At 43.1% G+C, this 13,291-nt stretch overlaps 1 protein-coding gene across 3 annotated transcripts in view; it reads right to left on the bottom strand.

Annotated features, from left to right (window-relative positions):
- MTHFD1L (methylenetetrahydrofolate dehydrogenase (NADP+ dependent) 1 like) overlaps positions 1-13,291 on the bottom strand; it is a 190,682-nt gene that overhangs the window by 99,104 nt on the left and 78,287 nt on the right. For all 3 annotated transcript variants that reach the window (XM_021086779.2, XM_085023849.1, XM_085023856.1), the window contains 2 exons: positions 10,785-10,853; positions 5,843-5,954 (listed from right to left, as the gene is read on the bottom strand). In XM_021086779.2, the coding sequence (XP_020942438.2) occupies positions 5,843-5,954; positions 10,785-10,853 (181 nt within the window). The remainder of the gene's footprint in view (positions 1-5,842; positions 5,955-10,784; positions 10,854-13,291) is intronic.

A 13,291-nucleotide genomic window follows, 5' to 3' on the forward strand; every position in this document is an offset into this window, starting at 1 on the left:
GATGGATTTAAAAGCAGTTCCAGAGGAAGGTCCCAAAGCAAACAGCTGACCAGCACAGGTACTGCCCTTGAGCCTTGACCTAGAGCTCTTAAAACTTCTTGGTCTTTCGGGGGTGGGGAGGGGGGGCAGGGCTGACAAGCACCTCTGAAAGAATTGCAGAAGAAGAGAAATTTCACAAATTTTATGAATTATGAAAAAGGGATGCCATGCACAAGCACAAATTCTGAAATGATGAAAGGTCTAAATGTAAGACCCAACTTTTTATGAACCAATATAGATGGTCTTTCTGACCCCTGAAGCCAAAATCACAAAGACAAAGGAAGGGACGAGGAAAAGGTACAACCAACACATTTAAAAGATAAGCCACACACAGGAGAATATACTTGTAGCACTGAATGGCAACGTATTCATATTCTGAATATATAAAATATATTATAAAATAATAAGGAAGACATAACAGCCCAAAAGAAAACAGGCAACTCACAAATGCTCTGAAATGTCTATAAATATGCCTTACTCACAACTATAAGGAAATACCTTTCACTACCACCAGATTGGCCAGACCTAAAAAAAAAAAAAAAACTAACAGTACAAATTGGGAAGAATGTGGAGAAATCAGAAATACCATAAATGGGAGTTCTTCCTGCGGTGCAGCAGAATTGAACCTGACTAGGAACCATGAGGTTTTGGGTTCGATCCCTGGCCTCACTCAGTGGGTTGAGGATCCGGCATTGTCCTGAGCTTTGATGTAGGTCACAGATGCAGCTCGGATCCAGCATTGCTGTGACTGTGGCGTAGGCTGGAGGCTGTAGCTTCGATTGGACCCCTAGCCTGGAAACCTCCATATGCCTCAGGTGCAGCCCTAAAAAGCAAAAAACAAACAAACAAAAAAAAACCCTCCAATGTGTAATTCTGTGTTTGATTATGGGAGGAGAGAGTTGGTGACTGGCAGTTAAGAACCACTGGCTATAAAGCTATATACGTGGACGGTGCATTCCAGAGTGAAGGCAAGATATTCATTCAAAATGAAAATGAAAACCAAATTAAGAGAGTGGAAAACAAATTTAAAAAAGCAAGTTTGAAATCCCTATCAATAGTTTTAAAAACTGAAGAACTCACTGCCGATTTCCTTTACTTTCTTTTCATTTTTTGAAATAACACATGATTGGGGCTTGATGCCAAAAACAGTTTGCCTTTCCAGCAATGAGTGGACGTTGAGTGGACTCCCCAAGGATTGCTGACTAAAGGAGAAACAGAAATCACGACGACCACAGCACTTTCCCCCAGCGTCTCATGAAGCCTTTTGCTCTGGTCTAACAAATATATGCAGTTAATTAAACTCCACTCTGTTTTAAGTCTAAATGGACTACAGATTCCATTCTCTGAGTAATTATTATTGCAGAGTAGGCAAAACAATACCTTCCTTGTATGCGCTGGGATAGGACAAAAAATTAGACTAAATGTACCTTAGCAAAACTCAGAGTATGGAGAACATTGTATTTAAGAGATGCTCATCCTCTCTTAAAATTCCTTGGTAATCCTTATGATATGAAACCTCCTAGGGGCATTGTACTCACAATGCAGATTCTATTCATGGGCTTGTCTCTCACACCAGGTTATAAATTACTGGAGGGGAAGAAACGTGTCTTCATGATCTTTGATTCCCAATCTCTACCCTATATAACCTGACATATAGCAGAACCTCAAGAAATGTGTACCAGGGTGTTTGCGTCCTGGCTCAGTGGTTAACGAATCCGACCGGGAACCATGAGGTTGCAGGTTCGATCCCTGGCCTTGCTCAGTGGGTTAGGGATCCGGCATTGCCGTGAGCTGTGGTGTAGGTCACAGATGCAGCTCAGATCCTGTGTTGCGGTGGCTCTGGTGTGGCTGGTGACTACAGCTCCGACTGGACCCCTAGCCTGGGAACCTCCATATGCCACGGGTGTGGCTCAAGAAAAGGCAAAAAGACAAAAACAAAACAACAACAACAAAAAACAAAGGACTTCAATATATATATTCCTTTGACCACAAATTCCGTCAGATTTCTCTTCTTCCGTGAATTACTTTTCAAATTCCTTGCTGGTTTTTCTATTGGATCATTTTTTAAAAACCCATCTGTAGTCCATGGATGGTTTATATATTCTGAATGCTAGTCGTTTTTCTATTAATTTGAGAGTAGTTAATAGAAGTTCTATTAACTTTGCTTCCTCCTCATCTATCACTTGCTTTTTTAATATTGTGTCCTATATCATAAACAATTTTTTTTGGGGGGTCACACTTGTGGCCTATGGAAGTTCCCAGCCCAGGACTGAACCTAAGCCACAGCAGCAACCCAAATTGCTGTAGAGACAATGCTGGATCCTTAACCCACTGCACCACAGTGGGAACTCCCAACAATTTATTTTTTGATGTAACCTTCCCTCCAGGGGGAAAGAGGAAGAGCTGTTCCCTCTTTTTAGGAGTTAGGGTGATGCTGCAGCTGAGCAACCAGAAAGGAGACTGACTGCCACGGTGGACACCATGGTGGACCAGGGTATGAGAGGTTGTCCACGAGCTGAAGAGGCAGCCCTGGCTGCACTCCTACTGATGGTGGGTAGTTGACAGCAAGTCGAAGGTCAGTGGTACCTGGAGACCAGCTGTGGAACCAGAAGCAGGATTTTCTATGGAGGCCATACATAGTCCAGAGGTCTGCTAAGATTGTGGAAGAGGCTGGATTGGTACCATTGAATGGGCAAGCCCTTCAACCCTGGAGAGGCCAGAGTCAGCCTAAGTGTAAGATGCGAGGGGACAGAGAAGTAGCCACGTCCCCGTCCCACTGTTGCCTAGAAGCAGACCCAGGATGGAGGAGAAGCTTCAATCTGAATATGATTTGGAGTTTTTGATTTTGACGAGACTGGAAACAAATCCTTTTTAGGAAAGTGAGACTATTCTTTTTCGTTGTTTTTCTCTCTTTTTAGGGCCATACTGGTGGCATATGGAGGTTCCCAGGCTAGGGGTCCAATTGGAGCTGTAGCTAGCAGCCTACTCCAGGGCCACAGCAACACAGGATCTTCGACCTAACCCACAGCTCACAGCAACGCCAGATCCTTAACCCAATGAGCGAGGCCAGGGATCGAACCTGTGTCCTCATGGATGCCATTCAGGTTCATTAACCACTGAGCCACGACAGGAACTCCAGTGAGACTATTCTTGAGACTAAAAGTGACTAGAGGAATGTTTTAAAAAATATTTTGAGGGAAACAGATATTAACTGGGAGAGAGAAGGATGGGCCATAAATTTCACCCAAGTGTGTGTGTGCGTGTGTGTGTGTGTGTAAAACCAATAGATAGATGTTATTGTCACTGAACTATCTCCCACATACAGCCTCTTATAGATCATAGAAATAATTCACACAAATAAAAGAGCTTCTAGAAAAAAGACATGTGCATAGTTCTCTAGGTTGACAAAGCACTTTCTCATCGGATATTACTCAATGAAATGCTGCAGCACAGGTATTCTCCTTTTATCAAAAGATGACATTGAGGAGTTCCCATTGTGGCTCAGCGGTAATGAACCAGACGAGTATCCATGAACATGGGGGTTTGATTCCTGGTCTCACTCAGTGGGTTAAAGATCCAGTGCTACCGTGAGCTGTGGTGTAGGTCACAGACGAGGCTCGGATTCTGAATGGCTGTGGTATAGACCAGCAGCTGTATCTGTGATTCGACCCCTACCCTGGGAACCTCCATGTGCCACAGGAGTGGCTTTAAGAAAAAAAAAAGACACTGAGCCCTAGAGAAGTTAAGCAAATTGCTTCAAGTCTTTTTCTCAGTCAAGGTTCGATTCCACAGATTCTAACGCTGGGTCCAGGGCTACCTATCCAGATCCAAGTCCTCATCTGGTCCAACCTCTCATCTTCAGATGAAAATGTCTACAAAGGACATGTGCAATGATGCTAATGGCTTATCCAAGGTCATACGCAGACAGCTAGTATGTTTTGGGTACTTCATTAGCATATACCTTTAACCATCCTTTGCCACAATAACGCATATTCTATAAATATGTGTTGATAAAGTGGCAGAGAGCAGTGCTTTTCTTCTAGAAGCTCTTTTATTTGTGGAGTTGATGCTTTAAGAAGCTGCACTTTAAGTACCCAACTTTTCAGTGATGCCCTTACCCAACCTCCAACCATTAGCTCTACAATTATGCTGTGATCAATTGAGCAAATCCATTTAGACGCTATGTCCAGATACTCTCGCAGTGGAATTGGTACTGAAGCAGCCAAGTCCATGAGCGCTGTATAACACAGACCTTTGAGAAATGAACTATATAAATCCTCCTTTGATCTTGACTGCATGGCTATAAGGAATTCTTAAAATAGTCTCAAAGACCCTGAGTGAACTTTGTAATGGCTGAGCGTAAAAGCACAGAGCTGAATTGTCTTGCCCAGCAGAATCTTTTCTAGTAAAATAACTCACGTCTGAGTTTGATACAAGGCTGATGATCAGTGTGAAAGAAGCTAGACTGTGAATTGCTAGACTTGGTGATTATAGGCACTCATGTGGTAAATGGAAATTACCTCTTGCTATGTGAAAATCTGCCAGTGAAACCCCTCAGGAGTCAAATTCGGGTGCTACTCCATGAATCTTTGTTTTTTTTTGTCTTTTGTTTTCTCACAGCCTTAACGTTATGGGGGGGGAGTGGTGCTGGCATGGACTGTGGCAGCGGCCCACTCTTTCTGGCTGGAATACCCAAACCCCCAACAGAAGCCAAAGAGAAGCAGGTACGTGCCTCAAAGAGCTTGATGGTAGCAAAAAGTGTGAAGTCCTGCCAGTTACAATGTCCCTGTCTAATGGATGGAATCTGTCCTCCATTAGGATAAAAAAGCACACTCTGATTCGAGGAGGCGCAGACTGATCTCAAGTTATTAGCAGTACTATCACTGCTAATGACGGCTAAGGTTGAATAAGCACATTTTCCTGATAAATTACACACACCACTAGATAACATTCTCCAGGTGGGCAGGATTAAATAAACCATAGTTCACAGTATTCTGCATTATATGCTTCAGTATGGAATTAAACCCTTATGGAAGCTTGTTTAAATGTTTTTTTTCCCCCCACTAAGGTCTGCTTAGCTCACCAGGTAGCCACAGTTCTGAGTCACATGCCTTGTACGTGGCAGGTTCTCAATAAATATTTGCTTAACGAATAAATAATCTCATTTGGCTTTCACATTAACCTTATAAGGAGTGATACAATACTCTTAAAGCCATTTTACAGATGAGGCTCAGCAGTCATTACAATGCATGTAGATCATGTAGCCAGCAAGTGTCAGAGCTCAAACCGGTATGCACTTGATATCAAAGTCTATGGTTTAGGATTTCCTGCTGTGGCTCAGTGGTAGCAAACCCGACTAATGTCCATGGGGACGCAGGTTTGATCCTTGGCCTCGCTTAATGGGTTAAGGATCCAGCATTGGTGTGAGCTGTGGTGTAGGTTACAGACTTGGCTCGGATCTGGCATTGCTGTGGTTATGGTTGGCGGCTGCAGCTGCAGCTCCAATTCAGCCCCTAGCCTGGGAACTTCTGTATTCCACAGGGGTGGCCCTAAAAAAACAGACCAAAAAAACAAAAAACAAAAAAACCCCCAAAAAACCCCCCAAAAAACTATGGTTCAACCATAACATCATTCACTAATACAGACCAGACCTTACTTAGCGTTCTTCCAGTACTGAGGCCATCTCTGAAAAATGGGTTTATAAGAATATATTCCAATCAGAATGGATCTCACTCTGTTCCAGGCATCATCTTTTAAATTTCATCAATAGTCTGCAACAAATAAATTTAAAGAAGTGACTTACCTACAAATCCTTCTTCACCAACCAGTTTCAGGGCAATTTTATCAGCCAATACAGAAGAGTTGCCATGGGCGATGTTGGCAAAGGGGCCGGCATGTACAAATACAGGTGTCCCCTATGGAAGTGGAAGAACAAATTTGAAAAAGCGATGAGAGGAGTTCCCTGGTGGCTCAGTGGGTTAAGGATCCAGAATTATCACTGTTGAGAATTCAATCCCTGGCCCAGGAACTTCCACATGCAGGCATGCCCCCCACTCCCCCGCCAAAAAAAGTTATGAGAATCAGTTATTTCCCACTATAGTTTTGATAAGGCAATGTGTTAACTGCATCAGGGACTATGAAATAAACCATATTTCATATTATTATGCATTATTTTCTTCAGTATGGAATTAAACTCTGATGGAAGCTTGTTTAAATGTCCCCCTCCACTAATTAATCAATTCAAGAAAAATTTAAAATAACCATAAAATCAATACAATAAATGTATTGTGGAAATCAGAGCAGGGTAAGTGCATATTACTATAGGGCACTTTTATATTTACAATAATAATCTTAGTGCTATGATTAAAAATTTTTTTGTCTCTGTTACATGTTAAAAATCTAGTAACTATTAAGACAGCAAAAGAAAAATTTACCATGATGGAAAATAATACAAAAAAAAAAAAGAATGTGGAGTTCTCTTCATGGCTCAGTGGTTAATGAACCTGACTAGGATCCAAAAACAAAACAAAAACAAACAAACAAAAAGAGTGTAAACATTTAAAAAAAGAAACATTTCACTCACAGGAACATGTTAGAATGTTACTGAAAAAGGCACAAGGAAATAAGGGAATTATCAAAAACTCTGGATTTTAATTATTTTCAAAATCTGTCATATGTTCATTTGAAGAGACTGTGGCCCTAGCTAAAGAAAACTCATCCCCATGGATTAAAATGTTGGGGTTTTATTCAGAGCCAGCCAGGGCCATTGGGTTCTGTGTGTATGAAGCCATAGCTCCACCTGTGAAAATACAGGCTGCCCTTTCACTGACATGGGGGAGGCAGCAGGGGAGGCAGGGGTGGGGCTGGGGAACCGTGGGAAGTTCCCACGAACCAGGATGGGCTGTTGGCCGAACAAGTCTCAAAGCTGAAAAAGCTCAACAAAAGCAGGAAGAAAGGCAACAAAAGAAATATTGCTGCACGTGAAAAAAAAAGAGTTTACCAAAGCCACTCGGTGAGTGTTCTATTTACTTTTCCTCCCAAAGTCATCAGGAGGGACAGTCACGGGGTCCTGATGAGATCATATCGATATTGGTGGAAATAACAGATTAAAACCGAAACATACGAGTTTATGGAAATGGATACATGTAGGTTTAATGTCTAGATCTCTGTCTACTCATCTTCAATTTCTCACCTCTGTGCAGGTAAACCTTTTAAGTGGGCTGAAAAAAATACTGTTTCAAAGATCTCGGGCCTCCATCACCTCCTAGCCTTGCAAGTCCTAGGTAAGCTAGTGGGGCGAGTGAGGAAAGTTTGAAGAGGACAAGGTCACTGGTGCCACCCCGGGGGGGGGGGGGGCTGGCTTCATGGCTCTGTAACCTGCAACTTTCACCATGGTCATCTGTCTGAGAAGCACCACGCACCGGTCTCCAGGGGACAGGGGACAGGGGGTGGCAGCATTAGCATAAACTCGTTGCTACTCTTGGATAGCCATTCTAGGGACTAGATCGGCAACATTTTAATTTTAATAAAATAAAATTAAAGGCCATACAGTGGACTGATTACTAAAACCAGTTCAAGAGCTCTGGTTCTTGAACTCCCAGGAGTGTTTTTGTTTTTTCTTTTCTCTTTTTTTTCTTTTTAGGGCCACACTTGTGGCACCTGGAAGATCCAGGCTAGAGGTCAAATTGGAGCTACAGCTGCTGGCCTACGTCACAGCCACAGCAACACCGGATCCTTAACCCACTGAGCGAGGCCAGGGATCGCACCTGCATCCTCATGGATACTAGTCGAGTTCGTAACCTGCTGAGTCACAACAGGAACTCCCCCAGGAGTGGTTTTAATAGAGAAATCCTTAAGTCATTGTTTGACATTTAAACGCAAAGACACAAATGCACACTCAAGCAATCATTGTACTTAGACGGCACAGTCCACTGAGTTAATAGTTTAAGAAATTCTATCACTAATTCAAAAACATAATAATATCTGTCTTGAAGTTGATATTTTATTTTAGAAGCAGAACACTTAGGAAAACAGTAACAGGAACGATCTGGTTTCGATGTGAAGAAAACTATGGATATTCTCTATAATGGACTTCATAAGAGTAACATTTCCTAACATTTCATAGGAGTAACACCTCAATTGCTTCTTGTTTGCCAGAGGCCTAAAAGAGCATTATCCAAAAGAACTTTGTGCAATGCTCGAAATGTTCTATATCTATGCTCTCCGATAAAACAGACACTATCCACATGTGGCTACACAGCACTTAATATGCGGCTGCTCAAAATAAAGAAAGAAAGAAATACATAGGGAGTTCCCATTGTGGCTCATTGTGTTAAGAACCTGAGTAGGATCCATGAGGAGGTGGGTTCAATCCCTGGCCTCGCTCAGTAGGTTAAGGATCAGGTGTTGCTGTGAGCTGCAGTGTAGGTCACAGACTCAGCTCGGATCTGGCGTTGCTGTGGCTGTGGCATAGGCCAGCAGCTGCAGCTCTGATTGGGCCCCTAGCCTGGGAACCTCCATATGCCATGGGTACAGCCATAAAAAAAGAAAACAGGAGTTTCCCTTGTGGCTCAGTGGTTAACGAATCTGACTAAGAACCATAAGGCTGCGGGTTCGATCCCTGGCCTTGCTCAGTGGGTTAAGGATCCGGTGTTGCCATGAGCTATGGTGTGGGTTGCAGACGTGGATGGGCTCCTGTATTGCTGTGGCTCTGGCGTAGGCTTGGCAGCTACAGCTCTGATTGGACCCCTACCTTGGGAACCTCCATATACTGAGGGTGAGGCCCTAGAAAAAGGCAAAAAGACAAAAAAAAAAAAAAAAAAAAAGAAAGGAAACAAAACAACACAAAAACCCTAACACTACATCACAGTCTGTACATTAACAGTGATTTTTACATCATTTGCTGCTTTGGATTCCTAGTGCCACTGACTAGCCAGGTAAATCTAGAAGGAATATTTAGGGTCCAGGTAACAGATTTCATACACACATTTAACCGAATTTAACCGACGGCTGTGTTCAAGAGGCACTCTCAGATAATACTTCAGCCACAAAGAGGTGGTGACAGGACAGAGTGACTGGGGCTTCCTTGGAAAGAGTGACCCGGGGAAGCTGATATTTAAAGGTTCTAAGTGCTGAGAGACAGGAAGGGGCCAGACAGGTGAAGAGCAGGAGGAGTATTCTGGGCAGAGAAACTCAAGAATGAGGATGGGGGTGGGGGATGGGGTGGGGGAGGAAAGGGGTAGGGCCCAGATCCCGCGGGATTTCCAGGGCAGAGCGAACCACCCACAAGCTCTAGGAGGGGCCAACAGGACCTGATGTAGGTATTTGAGACTACTGGCTTTAAATGAAGAAAGAATTTTGGAAGACAATGAAGGAGAGACACCACTGGAGAGGCTGCTGCAGTGGTGCAGGTGGATATGTTGGGGGCTGAGGCACAAGAGAAAGGGGGCAGATCAGAAGATCAGACGCATCCTGGGGGATGTCTCCCCAGGGGTGAGACGGGCGAGGAGGGGGCTTCCAGAATTTTTGGCTTGAACCTCTGAGTAGGTTTGGAGGATGGAGGAAGTAGGAGGTGTTCAGGAATCAAAGATCCTTTTATTCATTTTTTGACTTTTTAGGGCTGCACCTGCAGCATATGGACGTTCCCAGGCTAGGGGTTGAATCAGAGCTGTAGCCACTGGCCTACATCACAGCCACAGCAATGCCAGATCCTTAATCTACTGAGCAAGGCCAGAGATCGAACCCACACCTTCATGGATACTATTTGGGTTCATTTCTGCTGTGCCACCATGGGAACTCCAAAAGATCTTTTTTTTTTTTTTTTTTTAATACATAGGTTTGAAACGCCTTTTGTCCATCCAAGTGGCTCTTAGAAACCACGCCTACAAGTCTGAGGTCAGGAGATGAGAATCAGAGTTCAAGGGTCATCACATGGCTGATACGAGAGGAAAGTGCAGCTGGAGAAAAAGTTCACTAAAGACAAGAGCACGGCAAGACTCTCTCTCTCTCTCTCTCTCTCTCTCTCTCACACACACACACACACACACACACACACACACACACACACACACGCAATAGAGCACAGCATACTTTCCTGGAAAACATTTCTCAGCATTTACTCTCTGTTTTCCTTGAAATAAACAAACCAACCAAAATTCCCAAAACCTAATGATTATGAGAAGCTAAGTTTAAAAGAAAAAAAAAAAAAAAGGGCAACATATAAAACATCATGTAGGCGTTCACGCTGTGGCTCAGTGGGTTACGAATCCAACTAGTGTCCATGAGGATGTGGGTTGGATCCCTGACCTCTCTGAGTGGGTTAAGGATCTGGTGTTCCTGTGGCTGTGACGGAAACTGGCAGCTGTAGCTTCAAATCGACCCCTAACCTGGGAACTTCCATATGCTGTGGGAGCGGCCCTAAAAAGACAAAGAAAAAAAAGAAAAGAAAATATCATGTAGACGTGATAAACATGGTTACACAACTTACTGAGATACTAGACACTGAGTTTCTAAGTTTCTACTTCGGGTCATTACTGGAGTACTCCAGCATTTCATGGCCAAGATATGAATCATATACAAAAAAAAAACTATAAATACATTCTTAACCTTTTTTTTGGATGACTAAGGGGTTACTCTGATGCTCCTTGTGGGCTCGTATTGGCTATAAATGCTGACTTGCGAGGATGCATAAACAATCCACTGAATGCAACTCTGTCAACAATTTCCATGAAAAGAAAATCACTTACTTCTAGGGTCTGCATCAGATTTGGTTTTATCGCATCTTTCATCAAAACAGTCAAAGCACCTGTCACCCCCTAGGAAACGGGAAGAAAAACAAACAAACAAACAACACTTACTTAGATTATTGACAAAAGATCATGTGTGCCAAGTTGAATCACTGCCCTGCCTGCTGGGTGGGCCTCCCCACAGGCTGCTGACACCTCTGAACTACAGGTGACGCAACACCGTTGCCTCCATCCAATTCTCCCCCACATGAATGGACGCCAACTGCTTTGTGGAAGAGGCTTGCCATAAAGTAGAACCTTTCAGTTCTGCCATAAAGTAGAACCTGCCAGTGTTTTCTGGCAATTATGCAAATTATTGTTCATTACCAGAGATCTCACTCTTGCCAGAAAAAAAGAGATGCAGAATGAACACCAGGCGAGTTGCAGAGCGGGGATGAAGCGAGGCGAAAGGAAGGGTCTAAAGCACCTGTTCTGGTTTCCCACGCTCTTGACCTCACCCCCGGACATGGAAGGCACTCCAAACACTGCCGCAAGGGAAAGGCTTCTCGTCTGTCTCTCATCCTATACCTGCCTACAAAGAAGCGGATGCCACTTGTACATAAAATGCGGCTGCCTCCTTGCAATCCTACGAGGCTCTAAGTCAGGCTCCCTTGAAGCCCATGGTACCATTTGAGGAAGAGAAGGATCCAGAAAGAAACCTGGAGAAGGATGAGAGACGGCAGGGATGAAGTCTGGGAAGAGTGGGCCAAGAGGGGCCACAGAGGTGAGCTTTAAAAATAAAAAAAAATGCCCTTCGTGTACTGGGCAAGAATCGATCAACCAACTAGCCACATACTGGAAGGCCTGATATGAGCAGCATCACGAGAATATAGCCCTGAAAAAAGGGGACATGCAACAGATCTGAACAGATCAGGTGGGAGAATACAGAGAATCCTCAGCTCTGCAAAGTGTATTCGTTCATTACTTTCTTCGTCTACCTCGATCACCAGAAATTTTATTTATTTATTTACTTTTATCGTTTATTTATATATTTTTTCTACTGTACAGAATGGCGGCCCAGTTACACATACATGTATACATTCTTTTTTCTCACATTACATGTTCCATCATAAGTGACTAGACAGAGTTCCCAGTGCTACACAGCAGGACCCCATTGCTAATCCATCCCGAAGGCAACATTCTGCATCTATTTACCTCAAGCTCCCAGTCCCTCCCTCTCCCTCTCCCTCCCTTAGCAACCACAAGTCTATTCTCCAAGTCCGTGATTCTCTTTTCCATGCCATATATTATAGTCCAGATATAAGTGATATAATATGGTATTTATCTTCCTCTTTCTGACTTACTTCACTCAGGATGAGAGTCTCTAGTTCCATCTATGTTGCTGCAAATGGCACTAGTTTGTTCTTTTTATGGCTGAGTAGTATTCCACTGTGCGTATATATACCACCTCTTCCTAACCCAATCATCTATTAGTGGACATCTGGGTTGATTCTATGTCTTGGCTATTGTGAATAGTGCTGCAGCGAACATGGGGTGCAGGTGTCTTTTTTAAGGAGAGTTTTGTCTGGATATATGCCCAAGAGTGGGGTTGCTGGGTCATGCAATTTTAGATGTTTTTCTTCTGTGAACCATTTTTATTTTTATAATCTTATCATATTTTTCACCCTCAAAGATTACTTTAAAAATCAAACTTCATTTCTATTTTATGGTACACTCCAAGGACTGTAACTTATCTATGATAAACACAAGAAGATGTTTTACTGTGAAAGCTGCTGGTCATGAAGAGCTCAAAGAAATCAATCCCCCTTTTATAACACAGAGCAGGTGGGAGAAGGCAGCGATGCACCTGTTCATCCGCACTGTCCTGGCTTAACCATCCCAAACGCTTCCCAGGAACTAAAAGGAAGAGAGGTGGGCACTTCCGTTGGGCTGTCTCAGAGAGATAATACCTGCTTAATTTTCTGCTACACAACTGACCTTCTTTGGCTTCTTAGTTATCAAAAGTACGCACAGAAAACCTCACCAACAAGAGCAGTTCCGGGGCTATGGTGTCCACTCTAAGTTATGCTACCCATTCTGCATTCCGAGTCCTCGGTGGGTTAGCGGGGCGTATTCTGCCAGGGGATATCAGCATCAACCATCTTAAAGAAGCTTTTATCCCACTTCTCACTGTAATACAGAAATTCTCTTGGCCAAATCAAAACCCAGTTGTGCAATGAAAGGATAAAAGCCCCTGAAATCCTCCCCCAATTTTCTGAGGAATATCACCTCTGGCTAGCTCCCACGGGATAAAACATAATCTAAAGAAAGTAGGTATATTTTTGGAAACAAGAAGCACAAAAGATAAATCAAAAAGAGTCAACTTTGGGGGTTGGTTTTTTTTTTTTGGATTCAGATCCAAGAGTTTTAGCATATACCCAAATAGTAATTTTAGGGAAATATTTATGGATTCAGTTTCAAACAACTCCTGACACATCGGTATTGGTACCTAAGATTAAAAATATACA

This window comes from Sus scrofa, chromosome 1 (genome assembly GCF_054392235.1).
Source record: "Sus scrofa isolate SSC_HxYL_T2T_F1_AM1 chromosome 1, Sscrofa_HxYL_maternal_Yorkshire_Landrace_v2.0, whole genome shotgun sequence".
NCBI classification, from domain to species: Eukaryota; Metazoa; Chordata; class Mammalia; order Artiodactyla; family Suidae; genus Sus; species Sus scrofa.